At 41.1% G+C, this 23,981-nt stretch overlaps 1 protein-coding gene across 7 annotated transcripts in view; it reads left to right on the top strand.

Annotated features, from left to right (window-relative positions):
- FRY (FRY microtubule binding protein) overlaps positions 1-23,981 on the top strand; it is a 387,367-nt gene that overhangs the window by 315,103 nt on the left and 48,283 nt on the right. For all 7 annotated transcript variants that reach the window (XM_057489806.1, XM_036905022.2, XM_057489778.1 and 4 more), the window contains 13 exons: positions 216-384; positions 1,315-1,402; positions 6,709-6,791; positions 9,703-9,853; positions 10,399-10,502; positions 11,245-11,430; positions 13,587-13,785; positions 15,197-15,318; positions 18,122-18,309; positions 19,331-19,425; positions 20,633-21,240; positions 22,284-22,381; positions 22,754-22,924. In XM_057489806.1, coding sequence (XP_057345789.1) covers positions 216-384; positions 1,315-1,402; positions 6,709-6,791; positions 9,703-9,853; positions 10,399-10,502; positions 11,245-11,430; positions 13,587-13,785; positions 15,197-15,318; positions 18,122-18,309; positions 19,331-19,425; positions 20,633-21,240; positions 22,284-22,381; positions 22,754-22,924 — 2,262 coding nt within the window. The remainder of the gene's footprint in view (positions 1-215; positions 385-1,314; positions 1,403-6,708; positions 6,792-9,702; positions 9,854-10,398; positions 10,503-11,244; positions 11,431-13,586; positions 13,786-15,196; positions 15,319-18,121; positions 18,310-19,330; positions 19,426-20,632; positions 21,241-22,283; positions 22,382-22,753; positions 22,925-23,981) is intronic.

Below are 23,981 nucleotides of genomic sequence, written 5' to 3'. Positions count from 1 at the left end.
TTGATAACACACCCTCCTACCAGACCTGCACACGAAGAGAAAGAATCACAATCCCACTGCTCGGTCCGTCCGAGGAGAGCATAAAGGTGAGCGAGCAGGGTCACAGGCGGTGCGTTCACTGAATCGCGTGGGCCACCATCTTTGCTGTTGGCAGCCCCGCATTCTTGCAGATGGGGTTCTGGAAAACATCCCTTGCGCCCTGTTTTTCTTCTCAGATTAAAAAGGTGGCTATATATTTGTGCCGCAACAACACCATTCAGACCATGGAGGAGCTGCTCTTTGAGCTGCAGCAGACGGAGCCGGTGAACCCGATCGTGCAGCACTGCGACAACCCGCCCTTCTACCGCTTCGCCGCCAGCAGCAAGGCGTCCGCAGCGGCCTCGGGTAGGGGCCTCTCCATGCCTCTCCTGTAGAGCGCTGAGAGGCTAGGAGTATGTGTTGGGTACTTTTTCTTTCTCCTGCGTATAACTTCATTTTAAAAATGGCTTAAGAACAGCCGAGACTCTTAAAGGCATTGTCGGTTTAGTGGAGTGATTTTGCAGGGATGACCACCAGCCCGTGGCCCACTACTCGTATGCCACAGAGCTTTTTACTTTAGGCTGATCCCGGGCAGGACACCGCAGTCACCTGGGAGCCTCATTTCTGGACCCTCCTGTATCTCTGGGATGCCCTTGGCTAATATTCTCCTAAGGCTGACCAAATTACCCTCCTCCCCTGTCACTGTATTATCACTTCCACCAAATTGGCCTGTCAGCATCATTTGATGAAATGTATAGCATCCCCCTTAAATTCCTGAAAGCCTTTTATTTAGCTGCCCTTAGTATTGTAACTGCCTCCAGCTTTCTCTGCTCCCCGAGTCTCTGATGCCTTCCGTTTGCCCCCATCCTGCTACCACAGAAGTGCTCTTGCAGAGAAGCCATAGACCAGGCCTCAGAGACCCTAGGTACCCGGACTGCGTCACTAACCTTGGTTTAGTAACTCCCGGACCCAGGAATGTTGAAGCAGCTAAGAGCAGGGCCGGCCACTATAAATAAGGTCATTACCAAAGTGGCCAGGAAGAAAAGGTTTCAGGAATGTAGCCTCACATTGCAAGAGAGTTAAGGAATTCATTTTGACTCTAACAAATATCTGGGATTCTCCCATTTTGGCGATGTGGGCTTGGCAGGTGGTTTAGAATGTCTGAGATCGTGCAGAAAATGTATGAATCTTTCAAACATGAGATTTTACGGGAAACCCTTTCCTGGAAATACTTGAGACTTGGGCTTGACCCCTCCTCACACATCTTATTCTAAGCATCTTCTCATCCACCTGCAGGTACCACCTCCAGCAGTAACACGGTGGTTGCCGGCCAGGACAGTTTTCCAGACGCTGAGGACAAGATATTGAAAGAATCTGATGAGAGGTGGGTGCACAGATGTGGCCTAACTTTCGGCAATAGTCTAACAAAGGCACCAGTAAAGGTTTGTGGGGTTTCATACGTTACACACACACACACACATATTCTTCTTTGTTTTTCAAAATACAAATTGACTTTCCGACTCTGTCCCTGTACATCCCTAAAGATAATGATTTCTTCCTGAGCAGAGCCAGAGAAGAAAAAGATTGAAAGGGATATCACTCTGGTGACTAGATCCCACCTACCCCAGGAGTTAATAAAAGCCACTATTTGTTTTGCTAGTGGGAGTTAGAGGGCATTTCCATGTGCCATTTTCAAATCTGATTGCTGAGTCATTTCTTAGAGGTAGAGTAGTTGTGTTGAGGTGTTTCTATGAAACATCATCTTTATTTCTTCCTGACAAAGGAAGTCTCTGTGGCCTTCATATTAGCTCTTTAATGATAACATTTCTCTTGCTCACCCCTCTGCCTTCACATTGCTTAGGAACTACTCATCAGTAAATGAAATCTGGATTTTATTTCCCACAGTCAATTGTGAAGAGCAGAGACACACACACACAAAGAGATAGCAGGACTCAAATTTTAAAATAAAAATGAGGATGATTCTCCTGGTGTTGAAGACACCTAGGCTGAGCATTTCCTGGTGAAAGTAATGGGGAGCCCTTGAGAAATTCATAACAAGGATGAGATACAAATTCTTCTTGGAGAAAATTCAATGCATCAAATAAAGAAAATAATTCTTAGACCAGAATGCCCCCCAGTGCTTCATGACCATCCTTGGGATTTCATCCTGTGCCCAAGAATGCAGCCAGGGCTGTGGGTGGAAAATTATCAGACACAGGGCTGACTGCCTCTGTGGTGCTGGAGGCTCATTCTCTGCCTCAGACACCTACCGAATTCCTCAATACATCCTTCAGGCAGATGCGCATCCATATGTGCCGTCCTCAAGACCAAACCCCCAAGCCCAGCAGATCGTGAATTATAGACTTTGTCCTTTATAGTTCTCCTATAAAGGCCTTTCTTTCTCAGAAATGAAAGAATGTTTGCATACCCCATACATAGTTGATAGTACAAGATTATTAATTAACATGTTATTTTTTAATCTATATTTGCTAGTACCATCTTTGGAAAACTCCCTCATAATAAATAATCACATTATTTCTAAAGATAATTCTACTTTCCAGCTAGAGTGTAATATTCTTTATCGTTTATTGTCTGTCTGACTTTTCCATCTTAATTTTATTTAGGTTAGAAAGGTGATACATATCTATATACTATAAAGGTTCCTTTAGGACCGGACTTCTGAGCATCCTGCCTGTGTTTCTGGTGGTAACCCATGAAATTCAGAAGCTGGTCCTCTCTATAGTGTCAAGAGCAGAGAACATCCCTAGGAGAGGCTTTCTCACGTAGCAATTACATTCCTCTTCTGTCACTGTGCCTCTGTTGGCCATTAGAAACTCTGATGGGTTATCTACCTGCCTGTTTTATGCCTATTATACACGTCTGACTCTCTCATACTAACTATATCTATTTATCTATAAATTGATCATATGTATATAACCCTACATCCATGAATATTCTATCCCAAAGGATACCACTACACTCCATGGATTCCTATAGTCCACCTACACCATTTCTCTAATATATTCTCTCTTTTCTGTGAAAGTAGACTGTGCCCTCAACCTAAAATACCTTTTTTCTCTTCAGTCTTCTTACCACCCTTTGTTCCCAGTTGGCTATCATATTGGTTATAGGTACTGCACACATGCTTGCCTCAACCACTAGATTCCGATTCTTGGAAAACAGAGACCAAAAATCTTTTAGGCATAGTTCTGTCCTCAACGATTAGCCTACTGTGCTGCACAGAGTAGGCATCTTTAAACATTTACTCAGTACATGAGTGAAAACTAGAGACGCATCATAACCCCAGAGGTAGATAAGCTTTTCAAACACCATTCAGTGCCACTCCCACCTCCCTTGGTCTTGCTGACTCCGTTACGGAAGACGGGCATTTACTCTGTTCTTTACGACCCTTGTAGACAAAGAGTCAATGGGGTCATTGGTCAGAAATACTGACTGGGCTGTTCCGTGGCGCAAGGGGTGCCAGTCACTCGAGCACATTCTTGGGCTCCGGGGGGCACCGTGGAGTCATGCAAATGCCGGATCTTTTACAACTAGATTATGGTTTTCTGATATAATTCAGAAATACTTAATAATACTGTACATACTGACGAAAAGCTCATAGCACTTATAGTAACAGAACAATTAAAACAAAGGTCAAAGAATAGGAGCCAAGTTAGGAAGAGAGTAAGATAGTTGCCTCAAAAGTCCTGCTAAGAAGTACTTAAAGTTAAATATTAGTCTAACCTTAAGTTCCTCAATAGCCAAAGTAAAAAAGAAAAACATAGCGAATATTACAAACTGTCAGTGTGTTGAAAAAATAAAGCACATACACACAATTCACTGGAAGCTACTGACAGAAAGCACCCTAACTGCTCTTACTTATCATGCAGTTTGTTTTATTAAACAACAAAGCAAATGCATATTTTTATTAAGTAACCATTTAGAGGAGTTTGTAAAATATGCAGAAACAAACTCTATAAGTATTTTCAATATATCAACCCTTAATAAATATCTATTTTATAAATTTGTAGTTCCATGGAAGTATTTTTTCGTAGGGAGCTGAAGCAGTAAACTTCAGCTGTATACACTGCTGGCGACCTGTGCTGATACAAGGATAGAGATTAGTTGTCTACAGCAAGTTGCCTAAGTATTAATTTGAGCTAAATAATCAAGAGGAAACTTAGAAAAACATTTCATCCCTTTCGTTTTCCTCTTATCAGGCCATTTTCATGATTTATTTCTTAAGACATGTACCTTTGATATTAGAAGACTATTCAGTCTACTTAATCCTTGAAGTTCCACAATTATTTCCTTCAATTCAGGAAAGCAAAGGGAAATAACAGATTTTACTCTTAGGAGGCAGTTTTTACCTTTTTCTTTGCCAAGTGTACACTTCAGTGCACTATGGTTTTGATCTTCTCCGGAATCAGAACAGTCCGGAAGGGGCTTGCTGCCGCCCTTCATCTTGGCCTCATAACTACATCCAGCACTCCTTCAGGTCTGCCTCAGAAAGGCACAGAGGAGCACTGCCATCCTTTCTGTAACTCTTCCCTGCCTGGGCCGTCCAGAGCATGATGGTAAACCCAGTGTGCATCGCGGTGCATGAGTAGCCAGGTGTGCGATGGGGCGTTCTCTCCCCTGGAAGTCTCCAGATGTGGAATCCTTCCATCAGCCTGCTTTTATTGCTCACTGAGTGATGTCTAGGCTGTGCATATGCTGTGTATTACTTTGCATTTATCAGCATAAATATGATTAAAGAACATCTTCAGAAGGTAATAGGTTCGTCTCTTTTCTAATTTTCTAAGTCCTGGTCTGACTGAGACAGACTAAGCAGATTCCCTAGAAATTCTGTTTTATGGACTCACAAAGCAATAGCCCAAAAGATATGACAGTGAAGAATGTTTGAAATGAAGAGTTGCTGGGAAGAAGATTGCTGGGTCAGGAAAAAAAAAGCTGCTGTAAATGTCTAAGAAGTGAATAAAACCAAAGTCATTATAGTCTGTTATGTTTTCTGCTATAGTCAGCAATTCTAAATCATGGATACAGCGTCTTGAGGTTTTACACCTGGGACCAGGTAGGCATCTTGATGGCACAACCTGTACTTTTTCCTGAAACATTACTCTTTCTCCATACACTGTAGCCCTGAATTTTCCAGTGTTGTAGAGGGAAGGAGAGTATAGATCTGTTGTCAATTAAGGCAGAAGAGCCAGTCATTAATTTAGGGGAGACATCTACTTTGAGTTATCCAGATATTTCTAGATAGCCTTAGTTCTTTGCTTTGGCTGCACATATGTCAAGTAGATAAAACCTTTGTATCATTTTATATAAAATATAGATGTACCATTTTATTCACACGTCCCCTTGACCACACCCTTACCCTACATTATAGGTCTTTGGATGATAAAAATGCTATTGGTTTGAAAGCTTTGGTGCCCCAAAGGGTAAAAACTTTCTAGAAATCCAAGCTAGAAGTACAGTTGACCTTGAACAACATGGGTTTGAACTGTGTGGGTCCACTTAACATGCAGATTTGTTTCAGTAAACATATTGGAAAATTTTTTGGAGATGTGCGGCAATTTGAAAAGAATACTTTCTTTTCTCTAGCTTACTTTATTGTAAGAATACAGTATATTATACATACAACATACAAAATATACATTAACCAACTGTTTTTGTTATCAGTAAGGCTTCCAGTCAACAGCAGGCCATTAGTAGTTAATTTTGGGGGGAGTCCAAAGTTATTCATGTATTTTCAGGTACACGGGCTGCCCCCTGTGTTGTTCAAGAGTCAACTGTATAATAATTAATACTTATGGATGGATGATTTCTCACATCATTTCTTATGATTCCCACAACAATCTCAGCAAAATAAATGAAGTATTATTATTATTCCTGTTTGGCAGGTGTGGAAACAGGGTCCCCAAAGAGGGAGAGGACTTGCCCAGGATCACAGAGCTAGTGCATGAGAGCTCGTGTGTTTGACCTGCTCAGAGGCAGCGTGACACCAAAAACATTCCTGCCCCTCCCTCTGGTTGACACTGGACAAGTCACTTGACCTCACTCAGCCTGTTGCCTCATTTGTAAAGTAAATAATGCTTATTCCAAAGACGGGCGAGTGGGATTACATGAGATAATGTGTGTGAAGTTACTAAACCTAAACTTGTTTTGTATGGTTACTTGTTAACCCATAAGAACCCAGACAGAAAGAGCCCCTCTGGTTATATTACACCTCAATTAGTACCTTTTCCTGAATACCTTCAGATCATTTTAAGGGAAACTTCAAAGCTGATAAAGCCGGAGATTTGTCATGAAACCGTTTTTGTATTTTTTGTATATTTCCAGTTCTATGCACTTGTTCAATCATTCAGCAAGTATTTATCAACCACCTACCATATGCAGCCTACATGTGGATAAAGGATTCATGTTATTTGCTATCATGCCCATTTTTCTTTCCAAACTAATGTTACCATTTTCTAGTTCAATTCAAATATTAGCCTTAAAATACAACTTTCCAAGGTTTGACCGTGTGCTTATGAATAAGAGTGACCACTGGTGAATTCCTATGGGAACAGTCTCATTGGAACTAGCTGCCAAAATCAACCGCTAAATAATAGCGTATTTTTTGAGTAAACAGCGCATACACACATGCGCGCGCGCCAGTATTTCTGATGGTTGTTCTTGTATTTGAAGGTTTAGTAACGTCATCAGAGCCCATACTCGCCTAGAGTCCAGATACAGCAACAGCTCTGGAGGGTCGTATGATGAGGATAAAAGTAAGTACCAGCAGGCTGTGGAGCTGCAGATGCAGTGTGAGTGGCCAGAGAATGGAAAATGAGTATTTTGATTATTTTTGGTCTAATTACTAAAAAAGCGTCCATAAATGTTCAGTAACCATTTAATCCAACTGTGCAGATGAGCACAGAGCTGGCATCTTAAAAGCAAGAGAAAGCCTAGCAGTGGACAATTCAACTTCAAACCGCATCCCAAATCCGTATTTCCATATTCCTGGCATTTTCCCCTTGGTGATAGAGTTGGGGAAAGGCTAGTAAGCTATTGTTCCTTAGAAAACAAATGTTGCAGTTCCATTTTCCAACCTATTTTGGGAGTGGATTTAACCTTTAAGCTTTGTGAGTCAGCTCGTCCAGGAGAGGATGTTTTCACATTGAATCTCTCCATGGCAGACTCTCAGAAGCCAGGTAAAAACCTTGCTAAATTGGGAGGTGTAATTGTGATAGGAATTTCTTTGTACCTTGGGAGGTTGGGAAAACCAAAGAGGGCAATGCATACATTTATTTTGTTTAAGCCCTGAACAGCTTCTGCAGACACTGAGCAGGTAAAGGTTATTACTTGCCTACAAGTTAGGGAAATTGTGGAACCACAGAATACATGGCCCCAGGGACAATGGGTATGCTAGGAAATCAGTACGCTGTTTGGTGGACTTTGTCTGTTTTGGTGGGGATTGTAAGTATGATGATATTGCACAAGTCAGGTTCATTTTGTATGCCCTGCTTCAGGCCTTTGTAGCCGTCATCTTGTCTTTATGGGAGACGTGCAGAGTGGGTAAGAGCTGAGCGGTTCTGCCGACACCACCTATCGGCTGCCCTTACTCGGTCTCTTGATGTACAGGCAGGAAGTTCTCCACTGTTCAAAACACCAAAGGAAGGAATGTCTGCAGTGCATATATAATTGCCTTCCTCTACCTTAGGTTCAGTTCAGTTATGTCCCTATAACGCTTTACTAGTACTGTCAGGACGAGGTGAAATAAAGCTGTTGGTACTTTCTGTCCTTTCTGTGCCCAGTCAGGGGACCGTACCATCCAAACACGAAATAGTTGAGAATCAGGAGCACAGACCGTTAGTTCTAGGTGGGACCAGATTTTACAGATGAGGACAGTAGTCCCCGAGAAGTGGAGAGCTGTTCAGTCAAGAAAAATCTGGTTCCTGTGCAATATTTGGTAACTCAAAATTTGAGGACAGGAAAATTGAATCATGAGAAAGGTAAGCAGTCAAATTCCGACTCTCCCAGAACATGGCAAGCATAACATAACACTTTATGACCGTGGATTTTACAGCAGGAATATTTCTGACCTTTGCCAGTTGATTCCTTTAAAATACATCTCTTTGTTTTGGGTGCAAGACATAGAATTTGGTAGAAACACAGAGGAAGAAAAGCAATAATTATTTTGAAAATATATCCTTAAAGCCCTATCATATTAAGACCTCAAATCCCTTGTTTATTTCTAAATAGTGAATTTCAGAGGGTAATTATAATTAAATGAGATAATAATTACGTCATTATTATTACTCAGATCACTGACATTATAGACAGAGAAAAAGTAATGTATTTGTAAAAGAGAAAAAAAGCTATTGTGAATGCAGATAGGCATAAAGAGAAGCCTAATGTCATCATTGTAGCCTCTCTTTTACCTAGAAATGTTTGTAAATTTGTTGTATTCCAGCATAAACAACATTTTCATGGGCAAATCCTGGTACAGAATTTGAATTGAGTTGTGAGTCATACGTCAATAATCTTTACATGATTACCGTTACTGACTAGAGAAGTTAGGGTCTAGCATGTTGCTTGGGCACTGAGAGCTTCTATTTTAAACTACATTATAAGGGAAAATGAAATCAAGCTTCTCAAACTACCTCGTCACAGAAGGTCCATAAAATATATACAGAGATCCTTTTCCAGGTGTTCAAGTCACAGGACTTGACTTCGGCTGTGTTGGGGGCAGCGGCATGTCTAACAGGGCATGAATTCCCTCAGGTCATTGGTGACCGGTTCCTCCTTGGCCTGTTTTTGGTGCCCGCTGCACAATGGGGGATACACCCTATGCCACAAGAAGACAGGTTAGTAGGCCAGTTTCAAAAGCTGATGGCCAGGCGTCCAGTATGTTCAGGGTGATTATTTTCTCCCTGACTTCCTGAGGGGATCAGCAGAGAGGAAGGTTAAGAAGCGATGAGGAGAGACCCAGCAGCCCAGTGCTTCATAGCCTGGATTTATCCAAAAGGAGGGACTGTACTCAGCCTCTGAAGTATATTTTCTATGAAAGAACCATACATTCATACTCCAGACACATTATGAAGGTAGAGCTCACTGAATATGTTGATCATGGCTAGTTACCCAAACTCAGTTTCCCCTCATAAAATAGGGAAAATAGGTACTTACTGTTGGGCTATTAATGTGTGAAATGCACACAGCAGTTCCTGGAATAAAGTAAGGACTGTCCATGGCAGCTCCTGATGCCATTATTTTTATTATTACTGTTACTAGCATCATGACTGGATGCGAGACATGAGAGAGAAGTCGGGGATGACCCCAGAGAGTCCCAAGAAAACTGGGAATAAGGGATTGCATTTTACAGTGATGGGAAAGATTGAAGAAAGAGCAAGTGTTCACTTGTAATAGGAATTCAGATGACTTGATGTTTTTCTTTATGTGTGTGCATATTTCCCATTGTGTGGTAATAAATAACTATAAATTTGGTATCAAAAAACAATGGGGCAAGAAAACCTAATCAAGTAATTCTAACCCATTTGATCATGTAATTCATACTAAATTGAATGGTTAGAAAGTTATTTTTCCAAGCATGAATGGGTAAGATCTTGTTGACAAACACCAAGTGTGGAAAACAATATCTTTCCCTTAAAATAAAGCGCACTTGTCTTTCTCACCCGACAGATGACCCCATTTCTCCCTACACGGGCTGGCTGTTGACTGTTACAGAGGCCAAGCAGCCGCAGCCCTTACCCATGCCTTGTACTGGAGGATGCTGGGCCCCCCTGGTTGACTACCTCCCAGAGACCATCACTCCCCGGGGGCCACTCCACAGGTGAGTAGCATGTACCGGTAGACGGAAACAACCATTTAGATTTGACTGGACTTCCCGTGCCTTAAGAAGAAGATAAGTTTTTCCAGGTCCCATCAGATGAAATGACCTTTGACGTCAGAGGAAGCGTGCATGACTCGAATCGCAGCTCTCAACCCATTGGTAGTTTGGTCAAAGATTAACCAATGTGCAAAGCTGCCTTGTAGCCCTTTGAATTTTTCCTTGATGTGTGTATTCAGCCTGTTATGCTTTCGGGATTGTGAGCAACTTGAAGAGAGGGCCCTGGTCTTCTGTTCCTCTCCATCCCTCAGCTCTTATTGCCTAGTTCCCAGGAGTCGACTCCCCATCATGTGATGAGCTCCATCCACGTTGCCGCTTCTTGTGGGGTGTTGTGTTAGGTCAGAGGTTAAACTCCTTTCCCTGGAATAAGGGTCTTACATAATTCTTCACCAATTCTTAGGAGTCGTGTTTAATTGTGACTTAATGATTTCTCAGTGTATTTCCAACCTCTTCAGAAGTTGCACTGATTTCATCCTTTCATTGATTAGGTGCAATATTGCTGTGATTTTCATGACTGAGATGGTGGTGGATCACAGTGTAAGAGAAGACTGGGCCCTGCATCTACCATTATTACTTCATGCTGTCTTCTTAGGTAAGATGGACTCTAGAGGGCTCTTGGCCAGTAGGGCCAGACACCTCTAGGCATAGTCCACAGAGCTTTCCTTGTGCATTAGCATCCTGCCTTCCTCATTTCTGACTCAGTCTCTTCCGTTTCTCATCGCCCTTCTGTGACTTCTGCTCTAAAATATCCATTGATCAGTTGTTGTTTACATTCTTCCTGTTATTCCTAATCTAACCAGAGTGGTACCTCATTAACATTCCTATAAAGATAGCAAAACAAGTTGGACCTCTTGGAGGGTCTTTGGCTACGTGCGGTAAACTTAAAGCCATGAGATGCGGTCAGGAAACAGAAAGAAAGAATACGGAGCACCGCCAGCCAAGCACGGAGATTTTAAAATATTCAAGTTGTAAAGGAAAAATAGGAAGAAGAACCAGCCAAGGAGACTCAGAAGTTCAGTTGGAGAGAAGAACAAAATTAGAATCCTCAGTAACCAGGAAATACAGGAAGGAGAAATGTTGACCACATCAAATGCTACAGCGAGGTCAAGAGAATTCCATCTATCAGCGTTTTATGAGAACATTGGATCTAAGGAATAGAACATTTTGTTTTTCCTAAGCCCGACATCTTTATGTTGGTAACATAAACAATAACAAAGAAAACTCAACATTCTTTCAACGTGTCCCTCCAGAGCATCTTGGAATCTTTACTATCCCTGGAATCTAAACGAGCCTAAAATGTGTTTATGCTAAGAGATTCCACTGTTTTATTCCAGGTTTGGACCATTACCGGCCTGAAGTCTTCGAACACAGCAAAAAACTGCTTCTTCACCTCCTGATCGCCCTCTCTTGCAACAGCAATTTTCATGCCATTGCTTCTGTGCTCCTGCAGACTCGAGAACTGGGGGAAGCTAAGACTCTAACAGTCCAACCCGCTTATCAACCTGAATATCTCTACACAGGTAACAAAAGGAGGAGCCTCGGGGGAGACTAAGAGTCATAGATAGATAACCATACGTGCCACGGAGCCAAGTCGACTTCTCAAGTGGCTGTTACCCCCTGACTTTCCAAATGATAAAATAGCATAATAAATATGCACCCTTTCACTGGATGTTCACTTGCCACTCAAAATTCCTCATTATTAAATATTTTCAAGTATACTTTTCTTATTATTATGACTACTGCTCTCATCCAATATGTTCCTACTGATGCATCGAAAATTAAAATATCCATTGGCCGAGGGCATCGGTTAGAACCCTGAAGGATGAGCAGAAAACAGTGACCATCGCCTTGAGCACAGGTCATTGCCAAGGTGCCAGATATATCCCTTGTGTACCTTCTAGTCCCTCCAGAAGAATTGTCACTTTATTAAATGACTGACTTTTCTGGAAGGCATCATTAGTGGATGTCTATTAAAAATCATTGCTGTTTTGAAGCCAAAAATTTCTCCTTAAAAATGAGAACAGAAAGCATTAGCTGAGTCCAATAAGTTACTCTGCTGTGTCCAGCTACTCATGAGAACGTACGCCAGAGGGTTGCTCGGTCATTCTCATTTAGAACCAGAGCATTTAAAATATCTTAAAATAATGATGAACCAGCAGTCGTGGGCCTACTTCCTTACCTTATTATTTTGTGTATGATAATTGGCATTGGATATGATATGGCATTTCGTATGTGTCCATGTACTTTCTTCCTAACCTTGAAAAATATATGCCCCTTATTCATCCCTGGCTGTTAGCACTGTCTTGTCCTCTGACAGCTATTAACATATCTCTTTGGAAAACAAATATGAAGTCATTAACTCTGAGATGTAAGGTCTACTGACCTCAGTTGAAGCTCTTTATTTTGAACCATGCTACACTTGATTGAAAATAATCCACCAATAGCTTCTCAGAGACACAAAACTCTCTTTACTATATAGATGCTTAATTAAAAGAATCTGAAGACTTCTGACTATTCTAATTCTAATCCAGGATAAGGATATATTCCACTAAGCAAATGGCCTTAGACTGAGAATTTGTAATGTCTGTTAAGTTCTGCATCTCTGAGTACATCAGTTTTACATTCGCTATGCTACTGATGTGACATAAAATGATAGAGTGGGGATTTTCCAAACAGAACACAATATACCATAGGCAAGACAAAGAACAGATAGCCAAAGAGAAGTCTATCACACACGTGGAATAGGTGTACAGAAGGTTTCGGAAGGGTCTCCCTTTCATAAGCATTTATCAAATATTTTCTGACTACCTTGTTTCAGCCATAGTTGCTTTCAAATCCACACTAAAAACCTGTATTATAGAAATGATTGTTTTCATCTTATAATTACATATACTACTATATAGAGAAGTTAAATAAACTCCCTGACATTACACAATAAACAGCAGAGATGATATTCAGACCCAGGGCTTTTTGCTCCTAGTTCAATATATCTGCCAGGCACAAGAGAACTATGTACTTTTTATAGTTGTTAATAGGAGAAAAAGGATCGTTACATACATATGTTTTCAAGCCCACAACACACCCTGAGATATACAATGATAACCAAATATGTAGTTGGAAAAAAACATAGTATTTGCTTACCCCATATTTCTTTGACTAGCATGGGACATATTTTATTAAAATATATTAATGTACTCACATTCACAAATCTGGACACAGTTACTCAAAATTGTTATATATAATTTGCTCATCAGCCATTAGATCCTTGTATCCTCAAAAATGGTGTCATCTCATATGTTTAAGTAGTCTGATGCCCAGGAATAATTTGTGAACAACACAATTAGGTCCAAATGTATAAGAGAATTGCTCATCAGCCTGTACACGTGTGCATGCACACACACACACACCTTTTCTTTTGCACAAAGATCAATTAAAATACCAGAGTAGAACATAGCAAATCGCAGTCCTATTACCAAACCACACTCTGGTTTACATGGCAGTGCAATTATTCCATAAGCACAGAGAGACTGTCAGTCTTGTTTAATCGTAGCCATAGCCAAGGTCAAGTGTTTTTCTTCAAAAAATGTACGTAAGTACACACTTCCATATGCTCACCTCCTGACCTCATTAAGCACCCCGCCCGACACACTCCACCTTGACCTTCTTCTCTCACCAGGCGGCTTTGACTTCCTGCGGGAGGACCAGCCGTCCCCAGTGCCAGACTCAGGCCTGAGCTCCAGCTCCACCTCGTCCAGCATCAGCCTGGGGGGCAGCAGCGGGAACCTCCCGCAGATGACCCAGGAGGCAGAGGACGTGGGCACAGCTGCCGACGCGGACGGGAAGGCAAACAAACTCATCGAGTTTCTGACGACCAGGTAATGAGGGGTCCAGAGCCAGGCTCCGTGTCTTTTGGGAAAATGCCTTCACTTTAAAAGCACACAGATGGAAAAGGAAGCCCAGAATTCTAGAAAAGTCTTATTTTCTCCTCTGAGTGCTTCTGCTGGAGTCTGTGTGCCAGGCAGACACTGGCAGAACTTAAGATCCCTCCGATGTCACAGTGACTGGCAGGGACACTGCATAGCGACAATGCCACAGATGGGGGCAGGAGGTGGTAGCACCCCATGGTGAGCATGACTTTCACCATCTATCAATACTGCCAGGATCTGGGAGTTCTGAGACTTGGCAATGAACGTGGCTCTGGAAGCCAAAGATATTAGCCATCGTCAACCCAGGAGCAGCCGCACAGCGGACCATTGTCTGCTCATCTAGTCCAAAGAGTCGTTTGCAAACAGAAGTCAGAAACCAGAAACAATAGAAAGCAAGATAGGAAAGAAACTCAAACTAATAAGAAATCAAAATCAAGAAAAATTGTGAGTAATTCTGTTTTTTTCAAGTCATCTGTGTTTCCTACTGAACAATTTGGCTTATATGGCTTCAGAATGTCTTAACACCCCGAGCTCCCATATTTATTTAAAAGTATGCTTACCTGGGACCCAGGGAAGCTATCCCCTCTCGGTGAGTTAAGTCCTGGAAGTCTGGCCTGTATTTGTGTATCTGGCAACTCACCTGATTTTTCTTCCTTCAACTAGTGTATTGATTAATGCAGAAAATGGGCCAGACCATTTTCTTTCCTCTATTAATAAAAACAATGTTCTATGCATTTCTCAGCTCAAACAGGATTTAATGAGCAGGAAGTTTAGGCAGGGGGCTGATGGGGTCTACATTCAGGGTACCTGAGTGGTTTGTGGAAAAGAAAGGTGTGGTCACCCCTCACCACTGTGAAGACCACATGTTGGGGAGGCTGTTCTGTGAAATTCTCACAAATGGCTCCATCCCAGTCTTATGCTGAAATCCAAGTAGGCCACAAAGGGCGTATCTTCAATTTGGGTCCACTTTATCTGGCAACCTAATGATGTGAGACTGATAAAAGCATTATTTTTGCAAATCCTAAAATGTGCAATTGAATTTGTGTCTCAATCTATATTTTATTTATTTTACATCATTTTTTTTTTTCACAAACACTTAAATAGCACCTATTTTGTGCTAAACACTGTTCTGGTGAATTGAGGGGTTTTAATTGTATTAGTCAAATATAAGAAAAATCATGTCTCTGTAAATTAACTCGATCTGTTTTGAGTGTGCTCTTAAGCTTTATAAGACTGAAACCCTCGAATTCATTAATAAAATTCGAAAACATGTGTTGCCTTTTGGAGGTGTACCTAGGGATATGGTTCTAAAATGCAAAATGATAGTTATATTTTTGACATTTTGTATGTTTTGTTTAAGGGCATTTGGTCCACTCTGGTGCCATGAAGACATCACACCCAAAAATCAAAATTCAAAGAGTGCTGAACAGCTCACTCATTTTCTACGTCATGTTGTATCTGTATTTAAAGATTCCAAATCAGGTACTTTCTCCTATTTCTTCAAACCCCACTTCCAGCGTTTTTTTCTATAATGGAACTCATTTTTCCCAAATACCTACACTCTGTGCACAGAGATACATTCATTCCTGCATTTGGCATCCACAGCAAAAGAATATTCACACAGAGCTTTGAAGCTTCCTTCAGATGTGCCTGACTGCGTGAGAGTTGCTGTCATGTATATTTGCGTTATGCTCTCTCAAATAATTCCCCCAAGGTCACTGTTCTTGCTTCATTTATGTCACTAGAATTAAACTATGCCTTTCATATTAATTTTATTTGAAGCAGGCCATGAGCAATAAATCTTATTAATGGACTGTATTCAGACTCAACCATGAGAAATTACCAGCCTTGCAAACTGGTTTAAAAAAGAATCTTCTAATAAAATGCGTTTGATTTTAAAAGTCTTTGCTAACATTTATTTCCTCTGCCTCTAAGCATTCAGTATTCTGAACATAGTGTAACTCTTACACAGACTCTAGGAGCATCGTAATATTGAAGCCCTTAGCTGAATTCCAATCAGATTAAGTTTAGCCTGAGCTGATTTGCGTTTGAATTCGGTTCCTCAGCGTGATGCAAGAACTGTCCCTACCTTTTTTTCACACGCCAGGCTGCTCATATTAAATGAGGCTCACCGGCTTTCCCAGCTGCTCTGATAATTAGCGCATCGCACAGTTTGAAACATTCCAGATTTGCCACATCTCTTTTCATTTTTAGAGGATGCTTTCTAAAAAAAACAAAAAATATCGATAAGCTAAAATGAGAAGTCATTCCAGGAATAGAATTGCTATTTCTTATTTGGATTTTCCTCTTCGGAGTTTCTTTGAAACATTAAGACCTCTTACATTGGTATTTCCCTCACTTAAAAGTCTCTTAATCATTGAACATAGTCCAAAGGAAGAAATGTACTGTGTGTAAACCATTAATTTCTCTAAAACTCTCTATTGAATGGAGATAACAAAAATGAGAAATGACACAAATGCGTTATACTGTGTTCCTGGGGGTGCTTCGGGCTGCTTAGAGCCTGAGTTTTCTCACATGTTGCCCAAGATATTTTACCCACTAATTTCCTTGTATATTCTTGCTTTCTGCCTGTTTCCACTATAGCACAATCAAGTGTGTTCCTGGAAACACTTTTATTAAGGGTCAAGGTAGCATAAACCGCTATAACAAACAACTCCCAAAGCTCAGCGGGTTAACAAAATAAAAGGTTATTTCTGGATCATGTGACAGTTCTGTGTGGGTGATTGGCAGATGGCCTTCCACCTGCTGCTTCAAAGATCCACCATCCTATGGCGCTGTTAGCTCTTATGCTCAGAGACCCCTACTAGACCCAGTGCCTCAGCCAGCAGGTGGGGAGGAAGTGAGCAGAGGATTTCTCAAGAGGAGTTTACATGCCGGCGTTGAACATGGCATTCAGTGCTTCTCCCCACATACCACTGGCCAAGACTCAAGCACAGGGTCATACCTAACTACAGGGAAGGCTGGGGAATGTAGGTACACCATGTGACTCTCCTTTTCTCTCTCACACATTAAATAGCTTTTCTCAAAGGACGCTGTCATAGTGGTAGCAGGGTTCTGCGATCCTATTAGCATAGTTCTAGCATCATGATTTAAATAAACTTTTCATTGCCTGGGGACCTAATCCCCCACATGTAAAATGGCTTAATTAGGAATATCTTTCGAAAAACTACATAAAGACATAAGACTGGTTTTAAATCATGATCCATTCATAAGTTGTGAACTGCTTATATGGTTTAATCATGTGTTGACCACCCTGAATATGTCTGAGTCCATTTTCCAGGCACCTTTGTTTGCCCAGCAAAAACATTTTGTTATACAGTCTGTGTGTCCCTAGACTCCAACAGTCAGGTGGCAGCTAAGAACAACGACACTGAAATCTCTCTCCTCGTCTACTTGCACGGGTCAGTGCAACCTGCCACTGAGCCCTCTATATCACGGAGACAGTCAGAATCGCAGCCTTCGTCATGTCCTCTGACTCCCGCAGCCAGGTTTTCTCCCTGCATAGAGGCACAACAGGATAGAGTTAGTTTAATGGCCCAGAATTCAGTCATGGGCTTTACCTTACATCTGCACTTCCATCTGGTCAAGGGGTTTTCTGATGACTGAGAGTCACTTCATGCTATTGGAAGAACAGATATTAAGGAAAAAGTGTCACTGGTGACTGCCCGCTTTGCAATGTCCCCGTTTCACTGTCTGCATGTTTATAGACTATTCTGAAGAGCAGAGACTTTGGTACAGACCTGGTCGTGTTTAGAGCTGACTAGATCCACAGGTATTCTAAAAATCTGTTCCTAGCCAATTCTCTTATGAAAAAAACGAGTAAAAGTATTCTTTGTAAAAAGTAGTCAAGAGCAATGTAGAAAAACAGCAGGATAATAAATAATGATATATTATTAGCACATACTGTGCGCCAGACACTGTACTAAGCTTTTTTTTACTGTTTAATTTTCACAACTGTCTGAGATAGATGGCTGTTATTCACAAGTTAGAGATAAGAAAACAGGCTCATAGAAAATAAGTTTCTTTCCCAGAGTCTCAAAAACCCCTAATGCAAAATCAAGGCTTAGCTTGCTCCAAAGCTCCTAACTTTTTCTGCTTTACTATGCCTCCTTAAGATTCATTTAAATTCGCTTTTTTTATTTTAAAGAGGTAAATGAGTACCACCGGCACATAGCCCTGTGCTGTTAGCCCATTTTGAACTTACAGATAACTGACAGCCCAGTTGCAGAGTAGTGGCTGACCTAACTCTCTCTCTGCATCCTAGGTTTTCACCTGGAGCAGCATTTGAGTGAAGTCGCATTGCAGACAGCGCTTGCAAGCTCTTCAAGGCATTATGCCGGTCGGTCCTTCCAGATATTCCGGGCGCTCAAACAGCCTCTGTCTGCCCATGCCTTGTCTGACCTTCTCTCAAGACTGGTAGAGGTGATTGGAGAACACGGAGATGAGATTCAGGTAAGGAAGAAAAGACCACTGAACCCATCCTTCTCCCATTTCAAAGATGAGAAATTAACAACTTTCTCTGAGGCTTCTTTTGCAAATTACCAGCCACTCGGACAAGTACAACTTATTTAAAAAATTTCAGAGGTTGACATTCATGTTTACAAAAATCACTCACTCCAGGGAGCCTTGCCCTCGAAATGCAATGGATACTGTGTTACTGAGCCAGCAACTGAAATCCTTTGGTCATGTCGGGTTTTTTTGGCAGTGAATGGAGGAGTTATTTGGCACTGTTCTGTCTTTCTGCTACCAACCTGGGATGCAGTTGTACTATCTCCCCACAAGAGAAGGGACCTCCATTGTATCTGTGCAAAGCACCATCCTCTGTGTATGGTTAGCCTTCAGTTAACTGAGAAGAGCTGAAGAAATAATGGAGAGAGGAGATGCCACACCTGTAGGCTGGGGACCCCAGATCCTCGGGAGCTGGGTGGGTTGAGAACCAAGGACATTGCAAGTTCGGTAGCTTGGGCCAAGCCCTTCTTTTCCATCAGAAATGTCCCTGCATCTCAGGAGGCTGCACACCTATAGACTCTAGCTTCTTTTCCTCCTTCTGGCACTGGAAGTGCTATTTAAACTGCCACAGAGGCACTGCCCTCTCACACCTTGTCTCTTAAACTCTGGCTTGCAGACATTGTCACTCTGCATGTCAAATGCCCATCATCCCCTCAGTAGGGGCCCATGCTTGTCCCCTTTAGCCTTGCCCCTCCCTGTTGGGTTTCAAATGAGATTGATCTGTTGAGGACCTCAGACCTAGGGAAGGAAACCTTCATGACTGTCTGCTGACTCCTAAGCCATCGAATTTCCTAAGGGGCCCTTACAGTTTGCTTTTAGACTTTGGAAATCAAGGTATCAGTGACTGTCTAGCTTTCAACGATATTAACATTCTTTGAATAAAGTTTGCATTCATTAAATATGTCTTCAGGAAGTTCACAGGAGTTATAAGCAGTACAAAATGTCCTCTTTGCACGCTTGGCAGGGCTATGTAATGGAAGCGCTTCTTACCTTGGAAGCCGCTGTGGATAACTTGTCGGACTGCCTGAAGAGCAGCGACCTCCTAACGGTGTTATCTCGGTGAGTGCCAGCTTACGGCCGTTTCAAAATGAGATGTACTGTATTCAGTACTTGGGAGGTGCCTGGGCTTGGGGCAAAGTCTAAAGAAGAAATCTAGTTTTTAAAGTCTACTTATGACTCGAGAAAGTATATATGACATTTTCTTAAGTTAAAAAGAAAAGGAAGCTGCAACACACACACATTATGTAAGTATTTTAAAACGTAAGTACAACAGACAACAAATGCTGTCTCTAAGTAGGACAAGTATTAATGATACTGCATTTTCATTTGTAGGTATTTTTTCAAATGTTATAGTATTTTGTGTATTACACTGTAAACAGAAGCTGAAGCTAAATATTATTTTTAAATTATATAAAACTCATCTGAACCATCACTATAAAAACAATTGGAATAAATGTTGATTTTACGTAAAGAAATTCTGACTGTAGGATCTTTCTTTTTTATTTTTTAATTCCTTTTGCACCTGCCATGTTCAATCACCCATTTCAAATCATTCACGATTCCATATTCTGTTTGTGTAATTGAGCTCATCTTGCTTGATTTTGAGTCAGTAATATTATATCACATTAAGCCTTGTTTCATTTTTAAATTGAACATTTTTTTATGGCTAGGTAATTTTAGTGTGATAATCAACATGATACATATTTATGTAAACCTACAGATTTATTATCTAAATCAGTGAACATTCATTATATGTACTTCAATTTTTAAAATCAGTAAAAATTTAGCAAGAATGTTGATAAATTTTTATCTTTTCAGCTTGAGAGAGAAATCCTTTTTCATAAATTTCTGAGGTACAAAAATGTTACTCTGAGAAATATTTGCTACTTTTTCATTTCTAGATATCTTTTCCATTTCTGTTCTCCCTATCAGTCAGTTGGTAGACTATTAAAGTTTATACCTATCAGGTGCATTTTACTTCATAATTACTCTTACCAAATGCAAACAAAAAGTAAATAAAAGATTAGTAAACTTTATAGCCAACTGCTTATTTTTTTAACCTGTTAATAAGTGGAAGTCAGTGTTAGGTTTTATTGTTGTTAGTTGGTGAGGGTTGTTCTGATTAAGCTGTGTTTTATATGGCTTTAAGTTTAAAAACAGGGAAACTTTTTCTGTTAAGTTTAAGAATATGGGTGGCTGGGGGAAGGACTGGCTTTCCACTGAAGCATGTTGGCTTTCTGTTGAACTTTTTTATTTTTATACCCAGCTCTTCATCACCAGATTTAAGCTCTAACACTAAACTAACAGCGAGCAGAAAGAGCACAGGACAACTGAACGTAAACCCCGGGACAGCCAGTGGCAGTGCAGCAACTGGAGAGCGAAGCCGGCACCAACGAAGCTTCTCTGTGCCCAAGAAATTCGGTGTTGTCGACCGATCCTCAGACCCGCCTCGGAGTGCCACCCTGGACAGAATTCAGGCCTGTACCCAGCAAGCCCTCTCCTCCAAAACCAGAAGCTCATCCTCCTTGAAGGACAGCCTCACAGACCCGTCGCACATAAACCATCCAGCCACTCTGTTGGCCACCATCTTTTGGGTCACAGTGGCCCTGATGGAATCTGATTTTGAGTTCGAATACCTAATGGCCTTAAGGCTGTTGAATAGACTGCTGGCTCACATGCCACTCGATAAAGCTGAGAACCGGGAAAAACTGGAGAAGCTCCAGGCGCAGCTCAAGTGGGCCGACTTCTCCGGGTTGCAGCAGCTGCTGCTGAAAGGATTCACCTCCCTCACCACCACCGACCTCACCCTGCAGCTCTTCAGCCTGCTGACACCAGTGTCCAAAGTATCCATGGTGGATTCATCCCAAGCTATTGGTAAAGCCGGCGTCGCTTGAACAGTTCCGCTCGTTGTTGGGTTCATGTTTAGCACAATAAGATGGTGTGGTTTCCATGCTTTTAACAATTCTGCTTAGAAATGGTTCCTTGGAATAGTTTGTTTCTTCTTTTCAAATTATCCATAAGTCTTAAAAATCATTTATATTATAGAAGATGTTTTTAAGGCAATAACATAAAAGGGACAGAGGTAATATATAAGATATTTATCATTTCTTTATGCTTTCCATATCGAATTGCAGATAATGTTTATTCTGTTGCTCTTGGATGGACTTTTTTTTTACCTTCTCTCAATTCCTAAATCTTTTTTTCTTAGTCTTTTTTTTTCCTCTTGAAAATTCGCTTGGATCCATATTGTTTTGAATTAAACCAAATTAACAAACTATGATTTTAATACCGTGGCCTGCAGCCCAGAATTCTTATCATGAAGCTAGAACTTCACACAGTGGTACTAAAGCCATTTCTCATCATTCTAAAGGGTCTTTTTTTATTACATGAGTATGACTTAAATTAGTTGTCCTATATCCTCTCATAGAAACTTTTCTTTTTTTATCATTTGTATTGAAATACCATTTAGATATTTTATTGATTTTAGATGGACAACTTAGTGATTCATCAATTATATACGCTTTTAAGGTGAGAAATGTAGTTGCTGTCACCATACAAAGATATTACATTATGGAAGCTTTTCTTAAAATACGTTTTTTGATAAAAATTTCAAACTAGTGCTTCAGGTCATTTGAATCAGCTTTTTAAAACCTGTGTCAGTCATCCGTGTTCACAAACAGTCCATAGCAAGGCAATCGCTGTATCTTAAAATTACAAATCTATTGCATTGCCTCCTTCATAACTGGTGTCATTATTGATTGTCTATCTTTGGTGGATTTTCCGCTGGATTATATTAAAGCTGACTCACCAGACTGCTTTTGCATCACCTCAGAATAAAATATATAATATTCCTTCCCACTGTTAACAGCTAAAATGTACCCTATTCAGCTCTCTCCATTCTTTCTTCTCTAACCCAGGGTTTCCACTGAACGTGTTATGTCTCCTGCCCCAGCTGATTCAGCATTTTGAAAATCCCAATCCGTTCTGTAAGGATGTAGCCGAAAGGATTGCTCAGGTATGATTTATGGTCCCACGCTCAGGCAGAGCCATACTTCAGGAAGGCCCAGTGTTGGACCGAGATTACCAGGCCCAGAGCAGGCAATGAGTTTCACAAAACCTGAAAAGAACAACTGATATTGCTAGTAATTTGCATCTCTGAATGGCTGATGCACACTGTCTTTTATGGTTTCCTTCTTGAGGAGACAGGTAAAGAATTTGTGAAAATTATTCATGATATCATAGCTCATTACTATGAGAGGCACTTCTGTGGCCTACTGAAAAATGTTATCAATCTGATTTCCAGGCCAGAACTTAGAGCAAAGTCACTAACCTACCTTCCTATTCATCAGGAATGTTTTATCCCTAATTGGTTTTCTTCTCCTAAAAGGTTTGTTTGGAAGAGAAGAACCCCAAACTTTCCAATCTTGCACATGTCATGACTCTTTATAAAACACACAGCTACACAAGGGACTGTGCGACGTGGGTCAACGTGGTCTGCCGATACCTTCACGAAGCATATGCTGATATTACCTTGAATATGGTTACCTACCTGGCGGAGGTAAGCTCTTCAATTGCAGGTAAAACCTATTAGAGTTCCCATGGATGAAATATCTATATGGAACTGGTAGTAATGCTCTTAACTTCATTTACTGAGTGCCTGTTATCAGTTATCTTAGATGCTCTATGGGATCACTTTAAATCCTCCCAACAACCCAGTGAAATAGGTACTACTGAGAAGAATCTGAGGTTACCTGAGCTGCCTTAGTTTAAGGAAGCAGAGCCAGCCTTTGAACCAAGGTAGAGCTGCCTCCGAAGCTCAAGCTATACCTTCTTTTTACCACAATACCTGTCACCACTTGGCAGAGACAAGAATATTTTATCCTAGTTACTCTGAGTGTTCAAACCTTATTTAAGGAATTACTATGTGGCTTGATAGGTTTAGTGGTCGTTGCTCTAACCTGATTAACAAAGTGTTTATTTTGAACTAAACTTTTTGTTTTCATCTTATATATTTGTTTGTAAAACTGGAATGGGATTTTTGTCCTCATGCAAATGTATTTCTAGCAAATCGTTACAAGTATATCGGGCAAGTGAGAACCGCACCCCCTCCTCTAGCTTCATACACGAGGTCACAAAATCAGTGGGGCAAATGGCTGATGGAGGCTACCTTGCTTTGGCTTTTCAGGGTTGTTTTTCCTTTGGGGCTACACCTTCATACCTCTGGCTGGGCCTTTTCAGAAGTGCTGAGGATGGTACATTCTAATTTTTCTTTCAGTTGGGTCACCAATCCAGGATGCAAATAAGTTAGTCAAGTCTCCACCAGACTGAAAGCCTCTGCCTTGGACAGGGCTGGTTATCTCCACAGCTGATCATCAACTATCAATCTTTAGAGATGATTGTCAACATTTATAGTTGATCTGCAGGATTCTGATTTGCGATACAGATCGGCAATACCTGCGCCGTATTCACACTGGCAACAGCCAATGATTCGTTTGCTCCTTCCACACCCCCATCCCTGGCATTTTTAAAGAACCTCTCCTAAGTGCCACCCTGCTGCTCATTTTCATGATCACCTCGGTCGCATCTATCCCTGCAAGAGTTACTAAGACAGCCCA

The sequence above is a fragment of the Manis pentadactyla genome, chromosome 2 (genome assembly GCF_030020395.1).
Source record: "Manis pentadactyla isolate mManPen7 chromosome 2, mManPen7.hap1, whole genome shotgun sequence".
NCBI lineage: Eukaryota > Metazoa > Chordata > Mammalia > Pholidota > Manidae > Manis > Manis pentadactyla.
The sequence above is the reverse complement of the archived record's forward strand: the minus strand, read 5'-3'. Positions and strand labels throughout refer to the sequence as shown.